The sequence below is a fragment of the Carcharodon carcharias genome, chromosome 1 (assembly GCF_017639515.1).
Source record: "Carcharodon carcharias isolate sCarCar2 chromosome 1, sCarCar2.pri, whole genome shotgun sequence".
NCBI classification, from domain to species: Eukaryota; Metazoa; Chordata; class Chondrichthyes; order Lamniformes; family Lamnidae; genus Carcharodon; species Carcharodon carcharias.
The window spans coordinates 13,201,192-13,222,049 of NC_054467.1; the positions used below are offsets into that span (position 1 = coordinate 13,201,192).

The following is a 20,858-nucleotide window of genomic DNA, read 5'->3' on the forward strand; positions in this document are numbered from 1 at the left end:
AAGCTATCTATGTAACTGAAGTTCTTCATCCCTGGATACATTCCCGTGAATATTTTCTGCACTCTCTTTAATGCCTTCACATCTTTCCTAAAGCGTGGTGCCCAGAACTGCACACAATACTCTAGCTGAGGCTGAAACAGTGTTTTAGACAATTTTAACATAACTTCCTTGATTTTGTACTTTATGGCCCCTGTTGATAAAGCTCAGGATGCTGTATGTTTTATTAACCATACTCTCAACCTGTCCTGCCATCTTTAATGATTTATGCATATATGCACCCAAATCCCCCTGCTCCTGCACCCCCTTTAGAATTGTACCCTATTTCTTACATTGTCTCTCTGCGAACTTCCTACCAAAATGAATCCAATCACATTTCTCTGTATTAAATTTCTGCCACTTCTGTGCCCACTCCACCAATCTGTCAATGTCCTTTTGAAGTTCTATGCTATCCTCCTCACAATTCACAACACTTCAAGTTTTGTATCGTCTGCAAATTTTGATGGTCTAGGTCATTAATATAAATCAGGAAAAGTAGGGGTCCTAACACTGACCTCTGGGGAACTCCAACCTGAAAAACAACCATTAACAACTACTGTCTGTTTCCTGTCACTCAGCCAATTTCATTTCCATGTTGCTACTGTCCCTTTAACTCCATGAGCTTTTACATGCACTAACTTTGCTCACAAGTCTCTTATGTAGCACTTTATTAAATGTCTTTTGGAAGTCCATGTACATCACATCAACAGCATCGCTCTCATCAACACTCTCTGTTACCTCATCAAAGAATCCAAGCAAGTTAGTTAAACATGATTTATCCTGAACAAATCTGCACTGTCTTAATTAACCACCATTTTCCCGAGTGACTATTAATTTTGTCCCGAATTGTCGTTCCTAGGAACGTCCCCACCACTGAGTTTAAACCAACTTGTTGCTATGCTAATCTTCACATCCTTTTTGATCAAGGGTGCAACATTTGCAATCCTCCAGCTCTCTGGTGCCACCCCAAGTCTAAGGAAGATTGGATAATTATAGCTGATGCCTCCTCAATTTCCACTCTCACTTCCCTCAGTATTCTTGGATGTATCTAATCCAGTCCTGGTGCCTTATAAACATTAAGTACAGATAGTCTATCAAATACCTCCTCCTTATCAATTTTAAACCTTTCATGAGTATGAACTACCACCTCTTTCCCCATGACCTGTGCAGCATCTTAATCTTTGGTAAAAACAGATGCAAAATATTCATTTAATACCTCAGTCCTTAATACCTTAATACCCTTGCTTCCATGCATAAATCCCCTTTTGGTCCCTAATTGACCCCACTCCTCCTTTCACCAACTTTTTACTATTTATATGCCTATTATTCCCTTTTATGTTAGCTACCAGTCTCTTCTCATGCTCTCTCTTTGCTTCTCTTACTTACTTTTTCAAACCCCTTCCATCTTCACCAGCTCTGTTGTATTAGCCACGTGGCATCTGTCAGAAGCACATTTCTTCTTCTTCATCTTAATCTCTATCTCCTTTGTCATCCAGGGAGCTCTGGATTTGTTTATCATTCCCCTTTGTGGGAATATACCTTGACTGTACCTGAAATATCTCTTCTTTAAAGTTCAGTTACAGTTTTGCCTGCAAGTCACATGACACAATGATAACACACATGATGCCCAATTATGGCAAATGTAGTCTCTATTGCTTAATCTGCAGCAGAGCCAGACATGACAGGAGGAAAACCTTAGAGTTTGAAAGTTTTTGGAGCTATTGTTCCAAAGTCATCTGTTCCTCCCAAGCGCACTACACTTACCAAATGTCATGTCTCAAATTACTCCTGTACTATAACTTAAAATGTTAATTTATGTTTAATTATATCCTGGCAGGTAAACTTAAGCAGAGAAGAAAAGATCCTAGAGAAAAATTTCTGCATTCCTGTAATGAAAATTTTTAACATCTGTTTAATGGTAAGTAGACAAATATTTCTATCGAAGTCTGAACTGAAAATTACCCAGAACTCTCTGTTTTTTCTGGCATCCATGTTGAGGGGTGGATCTCCCATGGCGTCCTTCTGGTACCTTCCTACAACTTCAGCAGAAGCCTGCCTTAAGGGCCAGGAAATAGGTTTGAGTTTTTCTGTTGCTATCTAGGATTTTTCGCTCAAGTGTTTTCTCAAACTTTATGGCATTTGAGAAGTATGGTTGGCTGGAACAGAGGGGTTTCTCTACTGTACAGGCTGCGGAGTTGGGAGGTACGCCTCTGAGACGCCACCACTGGCAAGAACTTATATTTACAACGTGACCAGTTTACATAGGTCACTTCCATTCCAAATGTGGACAATGGAAATAATAATGGGAAAACTCAACACAAAATTGCAGTAAAAATGTGACAATGAGAAGAAAGGTTTTGTAGACAGAGTGCATGCAGGTTGAAGATGTCGAATACATTATAGCATTGATTATTCATAAATGTTTTATAGCAGTTCTAATAGAAGTCTGAGTGCTGCTTCACCTTTTATCTATTCCTACAAATCATAGCTTGATACAACATTTATTAAAGAAAGATAGAATTGGAGAATTTTACAGCACAGAAGGAAGATATTCGGCCCACTACACCTGTGTTGGCTCATTGAAAGAGCTTTAAGAATTAGTGCCACTCTTCACTGTTCTTTGACCTGCAAATTTCTCCTTTTCAAGTACTTAACTATTTCCCTTTCCAAAGTTACTATTGAATCTGCTTCACCACCCTATCAGGCAGAGAATCCCAGATCAATACAACTTGCCGCCTAAGAGTAATTCTCATTTCCACCATGTCCCGTTGACAGTTACCGTAAAAAGAATGTGTACCGTTAAGCTTCAATGCTGGTTAGGGCCTGAATTTTCACTCCCCAGTCAGGTGCACATTGGCAGGGAGACTTTCTGACTCCGCAAACCCGGCGTGGGAGAAACTTCCCAGAACGTCCGGATTTTTGCACCAGGATGGCGGGTGCGAACTGGACTTCCGCCCCCTGCCCTCGGGAACAGTGGTAATGAGGTGGAGGGGGTGGGGGGGGGGGGGGAGGGGGGATTGTGGGTGAGGAGAGGGCCAACGTGGGTTACACATCTTGGCCTTGCTTTGAAACAAGGCCCGGTAAGGAGTTCTTCTTCTGAAGCAGCGAGAGGTTGGGTGGTTTGCAGTTTGCTGAGGCGGAGATGCCAGACAACGGTGAGATGAGTCATAACTGTAGTAGTTGTCCAACTGCTGAGCCGACCACTGCAAGAGCTGGCCCATCGCGGTGTTTCCCAAGGAAAATATCATCATTGCTGCTGTCTATTCAGTCTATCATCAAGGAAGTCACTGTACTGAGGCTGGAAAAGCTTCACAAGACGCAGCCATAGCGACGGCAGCATCTTGGCATTACCAGCTGCTAACGATACTCGGATTGGTATAATGCCTCCAGGGATGACCGATACACACCTGTCCTACCACCTATCCTCTTTCCAATCATCTCTCAGGGTGTGGCCATGCAATTAAGTCTTAACCAGGACCCCCACAGCTACACGCTGTCATGGCAGAACAATCTGAATCAGAGGGAGCAGGCCAGCAGGATAGTTTGCAGTTACCAGCATAACATGCCATCTAGGAGTGACCAGAACAAAAGCCAAGTGATACTTCTGTACAGCCCTATTCCCCACCCCCACTTCTCCCAGCAACACAAGGCACCAATGAGACAGAGAATATGGTTAGTTTAAGTAAACAGATATATGTGTGTGAAACAATTCAAAGCTGAAAACCATACTTTTTATTCCAATTCTCAAGCCAAAATATCTCAAAGAAGAGGAAGTAGGGAAGGAGTGGGAGAGGCTGTGCCCAGATTCAGCGACCAAAACCTCCTGATTTCAGTGGAGGATGTACAGAGACAGCGGTCCATTTTATACCCCTTGGCCACCATAGGCCACCCACTAAGACCAAGAGGACAAGACAGGAGGGGCAAAAATATCTACCCTTCCAAGGCCCCAGCCTCCAACTCCCCTAGGTGTCAGCCACACACCAGTCTTTGATTCTCTTGCAGATTTGTGACATTTGGTTAGAAATCATAAAGGTTTCCAAAAGGATACCTGAGCTCGCCAAAGGGGTACCTGACCTGTCCAAAGCACTCTGGCAGGGTTTTAAACCTTTCCCTCAAAAGTGTAAAGCCCTCAAGTCATGTTCTAGAGCTCCCACCAACAAAAATGGCTTCTAAGTGAAGGCGGCTGCACTTTTAAATGTGCTGCTGTCTTCAGGAAATGCGTACGTGCGAACACCAGCCCCGCTCTGTGCCTCCCCCACCACCACCCCCCACCCCCCTTCCCCCCATCCTCCGTGAAAATGGCATTTGACGGGTTTGTTGGCACAGCTTCCAGAGTCAAGGCTCTGGCGCCATTTTGGATAAGGTGCAGAGCTCTTCTGACTGCAGAAAATTCGGGCTTAGTTATTGATGGAAGCACCTCAAGTGATCTTATAATGTGAAGCGAGTAAGAGCTGAAACTAAAGCTCCAGGTTATATTATGACAAGACGTGCTTTTCTTTACCACTGGGTGCCATTTCTAATATGTCTATTCTTACAATGAAGAGCATCTTCATTGAGGAAAGGGGTTTTGTTAAATTGGAAAGGTGAATATTACAATTTATTTCAATGACCAAAGAACAACACCAAAAGCAGGACTCGACATCTTTAATGTTCAGTGCTCTGAGTTTGATTTAATATTTGTTGATATCAAGCACAAAGCAAAGTATTTCTAAACTAATACACACTTTTACTTATTTTCATGTTATTATTTTCAGGCATGTGCTGAGAAATTGTTTCCCGCCTACGCCCAAAGTATCATTAACGAGGTACTGCTTTAAGAAAATACAATGATATGTGAATTTGGCCAGAAATTGAACAGAGATTAAAATTCATAAATATTTTGTACAAAATCTTTAATTCATTCCTTGAGCATTGATGAGAAAAGAGACATGCTGTCAAAGCTTTTCATCTTGTACTCATCAGGACAGATTCACAAGAATACCAAATCTCAAAGAGAATTTATATTGCATGAGAAATGGTGCTGATTGGTTGGCAAGTGGGCTTGATTGATTGGCAAGTAGACTTGATTGGTCGAGGCATTGCCATGGAGCATGCTCAGGGAACAGTCACTCTAAAGCTTTTGTTTAAATTCAAAAGAGTTAAGTTAAATCTGGTTGGTCGACATGTCATAGGGAATGAAACAGGGAACAGTGTCCCCCCCAAGGTTTTGTTTAATTGAAAAGGCACAATGCCTGGACAAATTCCTTTTGCCTACAGAGGACTGGGCCATACAGATGAATATATGTAACTTTGAGCAAGTGTGAGTGAGCCACACTACGAGCCCGACTGATAATCTTAAATTGGTTGCTGGGGTAATTCTTGGCAAGCTCAGGATTGTTCAGTAAGTGCTGCCCAATCGGCTGTTCGCAACAGGCAGAGCACTGCCCTACTGAGCCAGCCGGCGCTTGCAGAGCTGAGGAATATGCCAGGATTTTCCATGCCTGCTGGCACCGGGCATACTCGGTGGCATGCAGGGAAAATATGGCAAGAAGGCCAAAAATCGAATCGCGATCGTTCTGCTCAGCCTGTCAATGGTGGGCCATGTTGCCCACCATTGGATGTTGGGAACCTCATTGTAATACATAAGCATATCATTATAAGGCCTGCCCGCTGGAATCGTCCCCACGCCACTGGATCGTCCGCCCATGTTAGCAGGAAAACACACCGGTGCAGAACACGTCTTGACAACTGTGACGTTCAGAAGGCGGGACTTACCGCCAGGGCCGTGCTCACATCGTGAACATCCGAGGAGCGGAAGATGCTGGAAGCGGACAGCAACGGGATCCTGGAGGAACGTCCATGGCATGCTGGGTGGATTCTCCTGGCCATGGCTCTACTGCACAACAGCTCACGGACGTTGGAAAATCACCATTGATGCTCACAACGGATGATGGTCGCAGGGGTGGGAGAGGAAGGTCTAAGGTCAACTGGGGGAGGAAGAGGTGTCGGGGGTGAGATTGGGAGGGGTGAATGAAAGCATTTGGGGGGTGGGATTGGAAGTAGGAATATGAAGGCGTCGGGGGTTGAGTTGGGACAGGGGAATGAAGGTGGGGTGAGGGCGAGGGTAAGGATTTGGGGGGAGGAGGAGGGGTTAACGGGGAGAAGATGGCAACTGGGGAGGTTGGTGTAAGTGGGGTGTTAGGTATAAGAGAAGGAGGTCAGGAGGGGGAATGCGGAATGGTGTGGAAAGGGGAAGGAGTCCGGGGGAGGAAGGAGTGCAGAGAGGGGAGGGAGTCCAGGGGAAGAAGGAATGCAGTGAGGGTAGTGAGTAAGGGTGCAGGAAGAAGTAAGGCTGGAGGAAGGAGACGGGAGGGGGAAAGGACTAAGGGTGGCAGGAGAAGCAAGGGTGTCTGATGAAGTCAGGAAGGAGATAGTGACTAAGTGGGAGTGGTGGGGGGGAGCCCTGTGTGGTTTGGGAGGACTAATGTGGGGTAAGGGGTCCAGGGTTCATGTGGGGAAGGGGTCCAGAGAGGGGAAGATTCTTTTTTTTTATTCATTCATGGGACGTGGGCTTCACTGGCTGGGCCAGCATTTATTACCCATCCCTAGTTGCCCTTGAGAAGGTGGTGGTGAGCTGCCTTCTTGAACCGCTGCAGTCCATGTGGTATAAGTACACCCACAGTGTTGTTAGGAAGGGAGTTCCAGGATTTTGACTCAGCGACAGTGAAGGAACGGTGATATATTTCCAAGTCAGGATAGTGAGTAACTTGGAAGGGAATCTCCAGGTGGTGGTGTTCCCATCTATCTGCTGCCTTTGTCCTTCTAGGTGGTAGTGGTCATAGGTTTGGAAGGTGCTGTCTAAGGAGCCTTGGTGAATTCCTGCAGTGCATCTTGTAGATGGTACACACTGCTGCCACTGTGCTTCAGTGGTGGAGGGAGTGAATGTTTGTGGATGTGGTGCCAATCAAGCGGGCTGCTTTGTCCTGGATGGTGTAAAGCTCCTTGAGTGTTGTGGGAGCTGCATTCATCCAGGCAAGTGGGGAGTATTCCATCACACTCCTGACTTGTGCCTTGTTGATGGTGGACAGGCTTTGGGGAGTCAGGAAGTGAGTTACTTGCCACAGGATTCCTAGCGTCTGACCTGCTCTTTTAGCCATAGAATTTATGTGGCTAGTCCAGTTCAGTTTCTGGTCAATGGTAACTCCCAGGATGTTGATAATGGGGGATTCAGTAATGGCAATGCCATTGAACATGGATATTGTCATTGACTGACACTTGTGTGGTGCAAATGTTACTTGCCACTTGTCAGGCCAAGCCTGGATATCGTCCAGGTCTTGTTTCATTTGGATATGGACTGCTTCAGTATCTGAGGAGTCATGAATGGTGCTGAACATTGTGCAATCATCAGAGAACATCCTCACTTCTGACCTTATGGTGGAAGGAAGGTCATTGATGAAACTGGAGGGGGGAAGGAGTCTGGGGGTGGTGGGGGAGGTGTCCAGGTGAATGTGCAAGGGTGGGGTCTGATGGGTCCATGGCTGTCTTCTGGAGAGTGTACTGAGGATGAGCGTGGTATGAGCGGATGGTGAGAATGACCAAAGGCAGAGTGAGGTGGTGGGATGGTGGGATGGTTGGGGGGGTGGGGGGGGGGGGGGGGGAAAGGTAGGGGAGGGGGGGGTAGGTGGGGGATGGGAGGGTGAGGGTTTGATGGCATCGGCAGAAGGGACAGTGAGGGTGGTTGGTGGGAACTCAGAGGCACCCTGGGGGTGAGATTGAGGAGGTCAGGGAGGTGAGTGTGGATGGGGGTGGGATTTTTGGGACGGAAGGGAACATGCACGTTCACCTGGACATCCCCAAAGGAAAAGGATTGTGGTTGGTAGATCACAGAGGGGAGGTGGAAGGTGATGCCAGGGGGGTCAAATATGATGGGGGAAAGGAAAATGGTGACTGGGGGAGGGAAAAAGATGGGGATGTTGATGAAAAAGTGAATCCAGACCATGCTGTACAAATCGAAAGTGAAACGAGAGTCATTGGGGGCGAGATCAGGTGCTGCATGGGACGGTGATCATTAGGTGGGTGAAGATGCAGGTCAGCTCAGACAGACAACTGAAAGCAAACCTCAGCAGTCTGCATTGAAAATGCTCAGGACATTGAGGTGACTGTGATAAGTGAAGGATCCGTGTGCATGGGAAAGTGCTTTCACAAGTCTCCGAAAGGCCCTGCCACACACACACTTCTCCCTCCAGAATCACTCGTTGGGCAGCTGCTCCCTCCACGGTGACAGAGGACGAGGTTGAGCAGCTCACAGGCCAAGGGGACTTGGAAGGGGAGGACAGCCTCTGAGATTCCTGAGTGGAGACCCAAGGGGCGGTCCACCTGCCACTCCTCCTCCCTTCGGGTGTGCAAGCGCCTCGGCCTGACTTGCTGAGGGGAAGGGGCACCTGAAGGGATATCAAGGTGCTCCATTCCCCTCTCGTGTTGCCACTGCAGGAACTCACCCATGGCTCCCACGATGGAGTGCAGATCTGCACACATCTCCGTGTTCCACTGGACCAGGGTCTCCTTGGCATCTGCCATCCTCCCCATGGTGACCTCCATACATGCACATGTGGGCACCACTTCATCAGAGAGCAGGTGGACACACTTCTCTGACTGATGTGTCGTTCTGCTGAGAGCTTCCAACAGATCGACATGATGTTCCCATGCCTTCTGGTGGCTCTCCAGGATGAGTTGGAAAGCTAAATCCAGAGGCACATCATCTGACTCAGGCCTCACAGATGCCTGATCCCCAACAGTCCTCTGAGTGCCGGGAAGCTCACATGAACCTGCCTCCTCCTGCTGCGGATGTGCATCCATGCGGTGACCACCAGATTGTGAACCCGAGCCTGCTCTAGATCTAGGTTCCACTGAGGTATGGGTCTGAGCTGGTGGAGGGTGTGTGTAAGTGCTGATGATGGGTCTTCCAGGCTGCTTATTTCCAGCTCTTCAATGGAGGAGGTGTCCTCTTTCCTGGAGGTGAGGACGTGAATGGAGCTGAGGGTCTGGCTGGCTGAGGGTGTCGATCGCTTGGCAGAACTCCCTGTGAACCAAAGTAGAGATAAGTAGTGCATGACAGCAGAGTCAAAAGCAGGAGAGAGAGCACCCACAATTGTGTTGAGAGAGGGATAATGTGGTGCAGTCTGTGTCTATGGCAGGTGGTGAGGGAAACAACAAGAGGGATAAACATATTTGATTTCATCCTCACCAACCTGCCTATCACAGATGCAAAACAAAAACAGAATTACCTGGAAAAACTCAGCAGGTCTGGCAGCATCGGTGGAGAAGAAAAGAGTTGACGTTTCGAGTCCTCATGACCCTTCGACAGAACTGTAGTTCTGTCGAAGGGTCATGAGGACTCGAAACGTCAACTCTTTTCTTCTCCGCCGATGCTGCCAGACCTGCTGAGTTTTTCCAGGTAATTCTGTTTTTGTTTTGGATTTCCAGCATCCGCAGTTTTTTTGTTTTTGTCACAGACGCATCTGTTCATGACAGCATCGGTTGGAGTGACCACCGCACAGTCATTGTGGAGACAAAGTCTTGCCTACATATTGAGAATACCCTCCATCATGTTGTATGGCACTATCACCGTGCAAAATGGGATAGATTTCGAACAGATCTAGCAACTCAAGACTGGGCATCTGTGAAGCGCTGTGGGCCATCAGCAGCAGCAGAATTGTACTCGAACACAATCTACAACCTCACGACCCGACATATCCCCCACTCTACCATTACCATCAAGCTGGGGGATCAACCCTGGTTCAATGAAGAGTGCAGGAGGGCATGCCAGGAGCAGCACCAGGCATACCTAAAAATGAGGTGTCAACCTGGTGAAGCTACAGCACAGGACTACTTGCGTGCCAAACAGCATAAGCAGCAAGTGATAGACAGGGCTAAGCGATCCCACAATCAACGGATCAGATCTAAGCGAGCCTCCACTGCATCCAGAAGGTGCTCGAGGGACGTGTCATTGATCCTGGGGGCTGCAGTCTTTTTGCCTTTCAGGGCCATATCTTCTTTGCAGAATCGTGGGGTGGAAGTACTGAGAGTTGTGCGCATGACTGGGGTTTAAATGATGAAGCCGCGAGGTGATTGCGTGGTGGGCGAATGAGAGCCCGCCTGCCATGGAAACGGCGTGTTTCCCAGGAATGCATAGTTAATGCGGCGGGTTCGGGATGATGCGTCATGAAAATCCATCATTGTGGCCGGCAGGTAAAACGTCGTTTTACTCATCTGCTACCACACTTGGTGCAAATCTGGGACGATTCCACCCTAGTGGCCAACATTAGGCGTGATTCCAAAATTGGGCAGTACTTACTGAACACTCCCAAGGGCGCAAAACAAAAGCTTTGAGATAACTGTTCCCTGGTGCATTCTCCATGGCAATGCCTTGACCAATCAGAGTCGACTTGCCAACCAATCAGCACCCTTTTCTCATGCAGCATAAATTGTTGCCCCCTTTGAGATTTGGCATTCTTGCAATTCTGTCCTGATGAGTGCAAGATGAAAAGCTTCGACAGCATGTCTCTCTTTTCACCAATACTTAAGCTCTATACTACCAAGTGACTAATTCATTCCTTATATCTGAGAACACGATAAATGAATGTGCTTCGCTCATTTATATCTTTTATCATGTTTGCACCTCAAATTGTGCGCACTCACCTGCCATAGAAGTGGAACATGCGATTTATTATTTAACGGGCCGGCCTTCATGAAAAATATAATTAACAATCTTTTTATTTTAACTGAGTGTTAGGAAGGGGAGCCAGGTAAACCATATGTCAGCTCGTATTGCTGGCGAGCTGGGAATTGGAACTTTGAGGGTTGGCGAAGGGTGTATTGAGGACCAGAGTTTGAGAGGGCATGGTGGGTGGGGAACCTATGGGGGTGGGGGGGTGGGGGTTACACCTTAGGGGGTACTCCAATGGACCCAGGAGGCCAGTTAAGGAGGGACCTACCCGCCCACCAGCAGCTCATGCAGGGAAACCTGCAGAGGATCGGGCCTGTCCTGCCTCTGGTTTAATCCTGGTGGTGACAGGATGAGGCCCCTGAATGGGCATTAGTTGCCCACTGAAGGGCCTCAGTTGGCCCACTGGCGGGCAGGCTGCCCGATGCCACCCCTGCTGCTGGTAAAATTGCAGTAGAGGCAGAGGAGGGCAGACAGGCAGTGGCCAGATCCAGCTGCTGGATATAACATGACCCATTGCCTTCAAACTGGCCAGCGGGAGAGCGTTAAATCCAGCCCATGCACTCTGGATTATTAGTCCAGTAACAAAATCACTCTCCTTCCTGAAATAAACTGACTCTATTTGATTTTAAAAATAGATGTCAGACGTGTCAATGCTCTGTTGCCGGATCTGTAATCCATTGTGTGAACAGTGTGAAATTCCAGGTATTATTTTTCTGAACATTCAGTGTGCGGTAAAATCAAAAACACAGCGATATGACTAAGAACTTAAAGAATGGAAGTTAGAAATTAATATTGAGAACTGGCAACACAAGAAGCTGAATTCCAGCCAAATTGAAGACTAATTCGTATCCACCCTTTACTGACACTTGAATTGTGCTCTCAAGATTTTTTTTTATATTCATTCTCGGGACATGGGCATCGCTGGCTAGGCCAGCATTTATTGCCCATTCCTAATTGCCCTTGAGAAACTGAGTGGCTTTCTAAGCCATTTAAGAGGCAGCCACATTGCACAGTCCTAAGACGGGGTTCTAATTGGAATACTTCACCAAGGCAATGTGTGTCATTCAGGGAAGTGGTTATACTTGTATAAGACACACACGTCCATTTCCTAGTCATCCTATAGCAAATAAGATCTGTGACGTTAATTTTGTGTTTTCTCGACAGCTAATGAATGGCTATCCCATTCCAGAATTTCAGATTCAGTCTTACTTCTCAGTACTTTGCACGGTGAGGTTATCTGTGTTGAATGTTTGTTTTTGTAAACAATGATCATTTTGTTTTGTGATTGTTTTTTCTCCCCATTCCATGAAACAATTCAGGGTGAACCAAGAGAAGACCTGCTCTCTGGCCCCACTAAAACTAGTTATGAGAAGGTGTGAGACTCTCCCCTCTGTCTTTGATCCGTGGGGATGGACCTGTCCCTTGTTTGTTGCTCTCTCACAGTTAGCCAGCTGAGAATTCTAACTTCACATGGTAACTGAGAGTGTGAGGACAAGGAAGGATGTGAGGAGTCTTTGATGGGGGAGCAGTGGAGATTTACCAGAACACATCAAGGAGTAAGAGATTTAATCCACAAGGTTAAGTTGTAGAAGCTGGGGTTGTTCTCTTTGGTGCAAAGGAGATTGAGGGAAGATTTGATAGTGGTGTAAAAGATAATGACACGTTTAGATAAGATAGTCAAAGAAAAGCTGTTCCCATTAACTAACGGTACAGGGACTAGGGACGCAGATTTAAGGTTTTGGGTAAGAGATACAGGGGGTTGTGAGGAAGAACCTTTTCTCTTGCTGAGTGATAATGGCCTGGAACATGCTGCCTATGAGGATGTTGGAAGCAGAGACAATCAATAATTTCAAAAGGAAATTGGATAGGAAATTGGAAATAAACTATGGCTACAGGGATCGAGCTGTGGAAGTGTCTAATTGGATTGTGCTACAAAGAACCAGCATAGACTTGATAGGCTGAATTACCTACTTCTGTGCCAAAAATGACTCTATGGGCTGGATTTCACCTGTCTCTGCTGGCCATGTTTTTGGAGTGGGGGGAGGGGCAAGTAATTTTTTAAAAATTCATTCATGGGATGTTGGTGAAATTGGCTAGGTCAGCATTTATTGTCCTTACTCAGACAGCACTTAAGAGTCAACCACATTGCTGTGGGTCTGGAGTCACATGTAGGCCAGACCAGGTAAGGACAGCAGATTTCCTTCCCTAAAGGACATAAGTGAATCAGATGGGTTTTTACAACAATCATCAATGGTCATCATTAGGCTTTTTAATTCCAGATGTTTTAAAATTCAAATTCTACCATCTGCCATGGTGGGATTCAAACCTCGGTCCCCAGAGCATTATTCTGGGTCTCTGGATTACTAGTCCAGTGATAATACCACCAGGCCATTGCCTCCCCTTTTGGGGTAGAGGGAGGGGTAAGTAAAATAGGGCAGGTTCCCAGCCCACCATCTGCCCGCCCACTCGCATGCTCACCCAGTAGGTGGCTGTGTGCCAAAATCAGCAGCATGTGTAAATAAATTATTCAGGGTCAAGTGAGCTGGTTAACAGGCCAAGAAACCCCAATAATATGCTGCCCACACCATAATATGGTTGGCATGGGCAGGCGGGTGGAAGCGGGCCAGCCCATTTTGCAAAAATGTTTTTAAAAGAGCGAGAAGGAAGAGGGGGTACTGGAAAGGAGGGGGTGTGCTATTTTCAGGTTTCCCTTTGTGCACCTGGGGGGCAGCACCCCTAAGATAGTACCCCTCCCCCTTTTCCTACCCATCTGCTCTCCAAAACCTACCAACCCCACCCCCCTTCCCTAAGCTAGCCAAATCCTTCCCACTCAATACCTTGGACTTACCCCACTCTGGGATCCACTGGGCCTTCTTCTTGGGATTGTTTGCAGTCCTGGCAGTGCCTACTACTGAGCTCTTGGCGCTACCAGGGCTGCTGGAGCTGCCAGCCAATCCGATTGGTCAGGAGCTCCCAAGGGTGGGTTTTCCTCCACAATATGGAGTGGAAGTCCCACTCTCCATCGATTTAGCCCGTCTGCATTGTGTTATGGCCGCAGGGCAGCCCAGCAAGGTCAACCTGCAGCCGACTTTCCTTCCTTGGCAAGCCATCTGTCCGTCCCCCTCCTCATAAAATGCAGCCCAATGATTCCCTGTTCACCTCCAAATCTTCCCATCTCATCCATAGTAAGGGATATAATGGGTGATTTATGTTTTCTGAGGGAAATCTTCCTGATGCAGGTTGAAGATGACACCAGAATGTAACTTCAACAAAGGATAAGGCCAACATACTACTACCCCTCACCCACTCTATCTCCTCACCACCCCACGCCCCCAACCGCAAGCCTCGGGAATGCTTTGAACTAATGAGTGAGGAGCGGTGCCATCACAAGTTTTGATTCACAGGGGAAACCCTGGGTGACCTGTACTGGTTTATCCATACTGACAGCTCAGGGTTGTACCTGTCACTATCAAACCAGAACAGTCCTCAACCCTTAAGCCACCTGGCTCATTCTAGAATGCAACAGGGGAATGTGGTTGTGTAACTCACAGTGCCACCTGGTCTTTTCTCTCACCAGGTCCCGAGTACCATCTTAAGGAGAGTTGGGGAATTCATCCCCCTATGGGCTGACTCCAAGACAGATGAAACTTTCATTTCTATTCTGTTGCAGATTTCTCCAAAGATAGGCAGCTAATAGGCGGTGTCCAAGTTTCGCTGCAGGTTCCTCCTGTAGAAACATTGAATTTAGTGACAAGAAAATAATTCCACTCGTTCAGTGTTAAAAGTGCTGGTGACCCGTGGCAATGAAATCTCAATGTCAATACCAAATATGCAGGGAGTTGCCATTGTCCTTTTGGCATGAGGCATTCCAGTCTCCCAGCTCTATACCCAGGAATGACAATCGGGTGTCGGTGTGGACACCGGACGACCAATTGTACCCATGCCTTCATGCAAATCTGAGCCCTGGGAGTGGCAACCTCACCAGTTGACCAATGAGGCACTTTAATCAGCCAGAGTGATCACTGAGAGGACTATTGGGTGTCCAATGGGAAGATTTCAATGCCTTGAGAGTTTAGTAGGAGCACTGCGGGATGCTTCCAAATAGGTGTCTCACAACATGGTTGCTTGGCTGCGCACAGAATTGTGAGAAATAATCAGAAAGAAAAGGGAAATTGGATTCCTTGATGATATGCACCCGGATTCTGTGGTAACTGAGGAAAGTGGACCTGAGAATCGTCACTTTGAGGAGCCTGACAGAAAAAACCTGTAGACCAATTATTAGTAATATGAATTCTGTGGATTTAAACTTCCCCTTTTGAAAATTTCCATCCCTGCATCTCCTTAGTCTTCATTCCGTCACAGAAAGATATTACTGTGTTCCCTCAGCCAAAGATGTCACTTGACTTCAAGGAACCAGTGAGCTCCATGAGCAGCAGATCCACCTGAGGCCCTAGTGTCACAAGAGGTGATTGGCTGCTGGATTGGGACAAGAGCCTTCTGGGACTGAGATGGCTGCCTTGTCATGGCGACAGAGCCCTGGGAAGGACACACTCTGGGTAGCAGTGTGACTGCCAGGGCAGCCTGGCCTGGCATGCTATGTGCAAAAAAATTGTTGTCCAATTCTAGCTACTTCCTTGGCACTGGACCAAAGTTACAGTGGGAGATTGTTGAAAGTCTCTAAGGTTTTTAGGGCCGTGGTAATCCTGGCACTTGGAGCATTGACCAGCTGGTTGGCCGTGCACAATCTTGCGTTGTTCAGCTCATTAACTATGAATATCTGCCAGGAGCTCGCTGATTCTTCTGGCAGCGGACAGGGAGTGGCCGTTCTTGCCTTGCCTCATGGGCTCAAAGGTCCGGGGCACCATATTTAAAGGGCACTTGGACAGCCTGCACTGTCCCTTTCACCTTTGCCCGGCCACTACGCCACCCTTCCCCGTTAACATTTCCTCCCTTCCTTGGCCATCCTCCACGTAACTTAAACCAGCACCACCCGGGGCAGGATTTCCCCCCCCTCCGTCAGGGACAAAGTTGAATTGCGGGCACGCACAGGCGCGCCCCCGATCAGGGCAGCCGCCATTTTACATGGGCGGGCCAATTAAGCCCCACCCATCATGACGTCCACATGGAAGCACCATGCGCTCACTGCGCGGGCGGAGGGGATTCCCTCAGCTGAGAGTGAGCTCTTTCGCGCATGCCCATAAAAGAGCACACTCATCTCCCTGAGGCTAGGTGCAGCCTCAGGGAGATCGCTGAAAGTTGTTCAAACATTAAAAATAGAAAAATTTAAAAATCTTTAACCTGTCCCCCTCATGTGGCAATGTCACACGAGCTGGGACATGTTCATAAGTTTCACTGAAACTTTATTAAAGTTTTTAAAACCCTGCATGAAACCTCATCCCGCCGGTGGATGAGGTTTCATGTTCTTTCTATTACCCGCCGGGGCTCCTGGTCTGTCCGCCAACCTTAAGGTTGGATGGGCAGGTCCTTTAATTGTTTTAATTATCCTGTCAATGGCCTCAGTTGGCCATTGACAGGTCGATGGGCCCGCAGCTGATTTGGCTGTGCCCCCGCCTTCCTGAAAATTTAAATGGGGCGGGATGATGTCGGGGGTTCCCCTCAATGTCATCCCGCATCATTTTGCGCATTGGCAAGCGGGCCCCACCCCCAAAATTCAGCCTTTGCTTACAATTACTCACAGAAATCTCTTATGTATTGCTACACAAGCATGAGAAATCAAGCCAGAAATGTTTGTGCCTTGTCTCTGTAGATTTTGCAATTTTGCTGTGGAGGAATTACTATCTATCAGCTCTTCAGAAAGCAGAATAAATATATCACATTCATAGATAAGCGGTGAACTGGAGCAGTAAGACGTCATTAGGAAGTCTTAAATGGGGGTTAATTTGGGAATCATTTGTTATTTTGTAGATATATGTATAAAACGCATGTAACTGTTTTTCATGAATATAATGTATTTTTTTTTTCCATAGATATCACAGCAATTAATTCCATATCCTTGCATCTTTGATTTGGACACAAAGCTAGAAGCATTGAATCTGAAAGCCCAGCTGAATCAAGAAGTAGGTATAATGTTATGTTTTGTAAGTGTATCCTCATGATTGAATACCTGTGTCACACTTTTTATCTTTTAAATTTTTTAAAGAAAATCATGCTTTACTTTCTGATAATTCTAAGTTGCGCATGATCAAGAATGAACATCAAGCTGCCTGTTAGTAAAAAAGGACAGCTGATCATTTATGATATATTACTTAAGCATTTTATTGTAAAAGCAATGAGTTCCAAACTGTGTGAACAGATGCATGTTGAAACAAGCACTTTAGGTTCTGTTGCAAATTGTGACAGCACGTGCTATTCGCTAAATTTGGCCCTTAGTTTTCATCATGTGTGACCCTGGCAGTTGTGTTGAGATGGTTCTTGCGAGTGCTCTCCAACACTGATATCGTCAGAGCATGTAAGGTTAATGGGAGGGCACTGGGAATTCCCCATGCTAGTATCTATGTATCTTGAATGCCCACCAAACTGCCCTCACAGGTAGACATAAAAGATCCCTTGGCATGATTTGAAGGAGAGCTTGGTAGTTCTCCTAGTGTCCTGCCCAAAATGTATTACTCAGCAACATCACTAAAACACATTACGTGGTAATTTCTGTGCAAATTGGCTGTCATATATCCTGCATAACAACAGTGATGATACTTGAAAGTACTGCCATTCATTGTAAAGTGCTTTGGGACACCCTGACTGACTCCTTACCAGGGACGAGACTTTCAGCTCTGGAGACGGTATACAATAAGCAACAGTGGTTTTGTCTCCTGTCACATATCCTATGGAAAGGAAAGTCTGTGGGTGTACATCAGGCAGCTAATTCTCTACTATCCAATTTACTGTCCCTCTGAGTACCTGCACAGATGTAGACAGAAAGAAAAAGCGGACAGAGACAGAAAGAGGAACATAGAGAATTCTTGTGAGTGAAGCAAATCACTCTCAGGAATAGGTCAGTTTTTCTGTTTGGCAGCAAAGGTGACAGGAGCTCTAGGAGGTAATGTGCAAGGTGTCTAAAAAGGTCTGCAACCTGGGAAGGTATGTGAATAGCTCAGAGGTGCCAAAGAGTGGGGTGCTTCCCCAGTAGTAGTCCAGGGTGTTATTGGTTGATCAGTTGAAAGGGAACTCAGGAAAGCTACACCATCAGGACTGTTGTGACCCGAGGGAGAAAGGATTCATAGAAGTGTGCCTTACTGATTATAATTGTACCCGTGAAACTTGAAGGTGAAAGCTATTGTCGGGCAGGACTCCTGACCTACTCTGCATGAATAAAGACCAGGATATTACGGGACTATGGAGCTATGTAGTGCCACATGCCTGTAGGGAGTGATGAGAATGCTTGTGTTGCATAAGACGTAAGTTTATGTCAACTATTTAAAGTGAAATTTACCTTTTAGTATGAAGTATCATTTGCCTGTTAATTTATATGTAATATAATATAAAAACTGACCTATTCCTGAGAGTGATTTGCTTCTTCTCTTCACAAGAATTCTCTATGTTCCTCTTTCTGTCTCTTTCAGCTTTCTCTTTCTGTCTACATCTGTGCAGGTTCTCAGAGGGACAGTAAATTGGGTAGTAGAGAATTGGCTGCCCGATGTACACCCACAGACTTTCCTTTCCATTGGGTATGTGACAGGAGACAAATCCACTGTCGCTTGTTTTGTACCACCTCCAGAGCTGAAAGTCTTGTCCCTGGTAAGGGGTCAGTCAGGGTGTCCCAAACCACTTTACAATGAATGGCAGTACTTTGAAACGTCATCACCATGTCATTCATGTTAAAGTAAAAGTTACAAAAATTGAATCTTGTTGATAATTTCTTCATTTGGGGGTCGTTCAGTAAATTTAGTTATTTTGGTTTACAGTTTCCCCATGGAGATTATAGTAGACAATAACAGCTGGTCATTTTTCTCTAACTTACCAGATAATTATGCCAAAAGTGGAGTCAGAATTTATTGCTCAAGGCAATGTTTTCAATTTTCTCTGTCTCTCGCTTTGTGTGTACATTTTCAAACAGGAATGGTTTCTAAAATGTGAAATGATTTATTTCAGCAGAGTCTACAACCAGTTCTTAGGCTGTCTGTTTCAAGGCATACCGTTCTTCAGAACGCACTGCAAGGTTTAAGATTGACCAGATCGGCAGGTTACTTCGCTACTCTTCTGGTACAAAACTACTGCATTTCATTGAATGGTGACATTTTTTTTCACTTGTGAAATATTTTTTGAATCTAATTATCAACTCACCATGACAGGAAAATAGCTTTTACATATTATTCAATATCCCTTCGCATTGCACGTACAGTCAACAGATCTATTTCTGACCCCAATTTAAAGTTTTTATTTTTAATCAATATTTTGACAAAACTTATGGAAATTTGGGGAAAACAGAGTTGAGTTGTTTGTGCTGAGATCATTTTCTGAAGTACAGACTAAGCCTTTACTCCAAGTGCCCTCTTCTCCAGCCACGTCCCGTCTGATGCAGATGACATTTCTCGGGGCTGAAGCAAGTTCTATCACAAACAAGGTCCATACAAGTTAGAACCAGTGGCCTACGTGTGTTCCAGCCTAAGTCACAGACCTCCTACAGTATTCCTCATTGCTCCTGTGGATAACATGTGATGGTAGGCCCCATCGCTCTTCAGGGTCAAGGCTGTTATATAGGCTTAGAGTTTATTGATTCTCTGTTTTCAGTGCTATGGAGATCAGCCAGCCCTCTGTATATATGGTGACTTTTATCGGTTCTTATTGCCAACTATTATTACTCAGTTAATGAAAACAAAGTCGACACGTGTTTGATTATTCACAGGCCGGCAATACAATAGAAACACAAACGTTTACTTCCTCCACTGCCGACACGCAGTGGCAGCAGTGTGTACCATGTACAAGATGTGCTGCAGGAACTCACCAAGGCTCCTGAGACTGCACCTTCCACACCCACTACCATCTAGAAGGACAAGGGCAGCAGATCGATGGGAACATCACCTCCTGGAAGATCCCTTCCAAGCCACACAACATCCTGACTTGGAACTATAATTGAGGTTCCTTCACTGTCACTGAGTCAAAATCCTGGAACTTCTTCCCTGACAGCACTGTGGGTGTACCTACACTACATGGACTGTAGTGGTTCAAGAAGGCAGCTCACCACCACCTTCTCAAGGGCAATTAGGGATGGGCAATAAATGCTGACCTAGCCAGTGACACCCACATCACATGAATGAATAAAACAAAATGAAAGGCTCTGTGTTTGTATGTACATATATCAATGAACAATAGTGCATGAAAAGAGAAAGAGAACTCCAAAGAGCAGCAAAAGACAAAACTCTCAAATATTTTAGAGTGTATTATTATTTTCTTCTTGATACTGCCATTTCAGGTCCAATTTAACGGCGAACGGTGTGTTGGCCATGGAGTAACGCAGGAATTCTTCACCTTCTTCAGTCAGGAACTGCGTAGCAATGGACGGATATTTCAGTACTGCAAACATACTGGGCTGCATTGGTTCCCTGAGAGGGTAAGGCTTATTATATTCCGTGATCCATAAAGGTGGGCATCAGAAATTTCAAAAAAGATTCCAGCTATATTTTTCCCCCGTTTTTTAAAATTTCTAACACACAGGAGAAGTGGATTTTAACAGACAAGAGGTTGAGTTACAATATGGGGGCCAGTGCCTTAATTTCATGACATTATTAACACTTAAAGCACTCAATAAAGGGATGTTGCTCCAACCATTGTTCCTTTTACTAAGCTGGGCATCTTGTTTCCTATCAGTACCTGAGAAATTTGCCACATTTGATGGTCAAGGAAGTCCCTAAGCCACAGATATCCTGTCTTACCCTTCTTGAAGAATTCCTGGTCTTGGTATTGCGACCATAGGATATTTCCTCATGATGGCCTGTTGGTGTATTAGTTGCAAAAGAGATGAAAGGTCATGGAAAAATGACTTTTTCTTGCATCATTTTATATATATTCCTGCTTACTACATGCCAAAATTATTTTAAAAAACATGATAGAATAAATTGCATTGAATGGGCATGTTCTAGATTTAAGGTCAGATTTTCAGTCC

At 45.9% G+C, this 20,858-nt stretch overlaps 1 protein-coding gene across 3 annotated transcripts in view; it reads left to right on the top strand.

Annotated features, from left to right (window-relative positions):
• The window catches only part of LOC121281138 (probable E3 ubiquitin-protein ligase HERC4), a 66,248-nt gene that overhangs the window by 32,395 nt on the left and 12,995 nt on the right, over window positions 1–20,858 (top strand). The window contains exons 14-19 of one of the 3 annotated variants that reach the window (XM_041193861.1): window positions 1,874–1,954; window positions 4,791–4,841; window positions 11,906–11,968; window positions 16,729–16,818; window positions 18,848–18,958; window positions 20,169–20,306. In XM_041193861.1, the coding sequence (XP_041049795.1) occupies window positions 1,874–1,954; window positions 4,791–4,841; window positions 11,906–11,968; window positions 16,729–16,818; window positions 18,848–18,958; window positions 20,169–20,306 (534 nt within the window). The remainder of the gene's footprint in view (window positions 1–1,873; window positions 1,955–4,790; window positions 4,842–11,905; window positions 11,969–16,728; window positions 16,819–18,847; window positions 18,959–20,168; window positions 20,307–20,858) is intronic. The other 2 variants (XM_041193871.1, XM_041193879.1) reach the window with 2 other exon arrangements.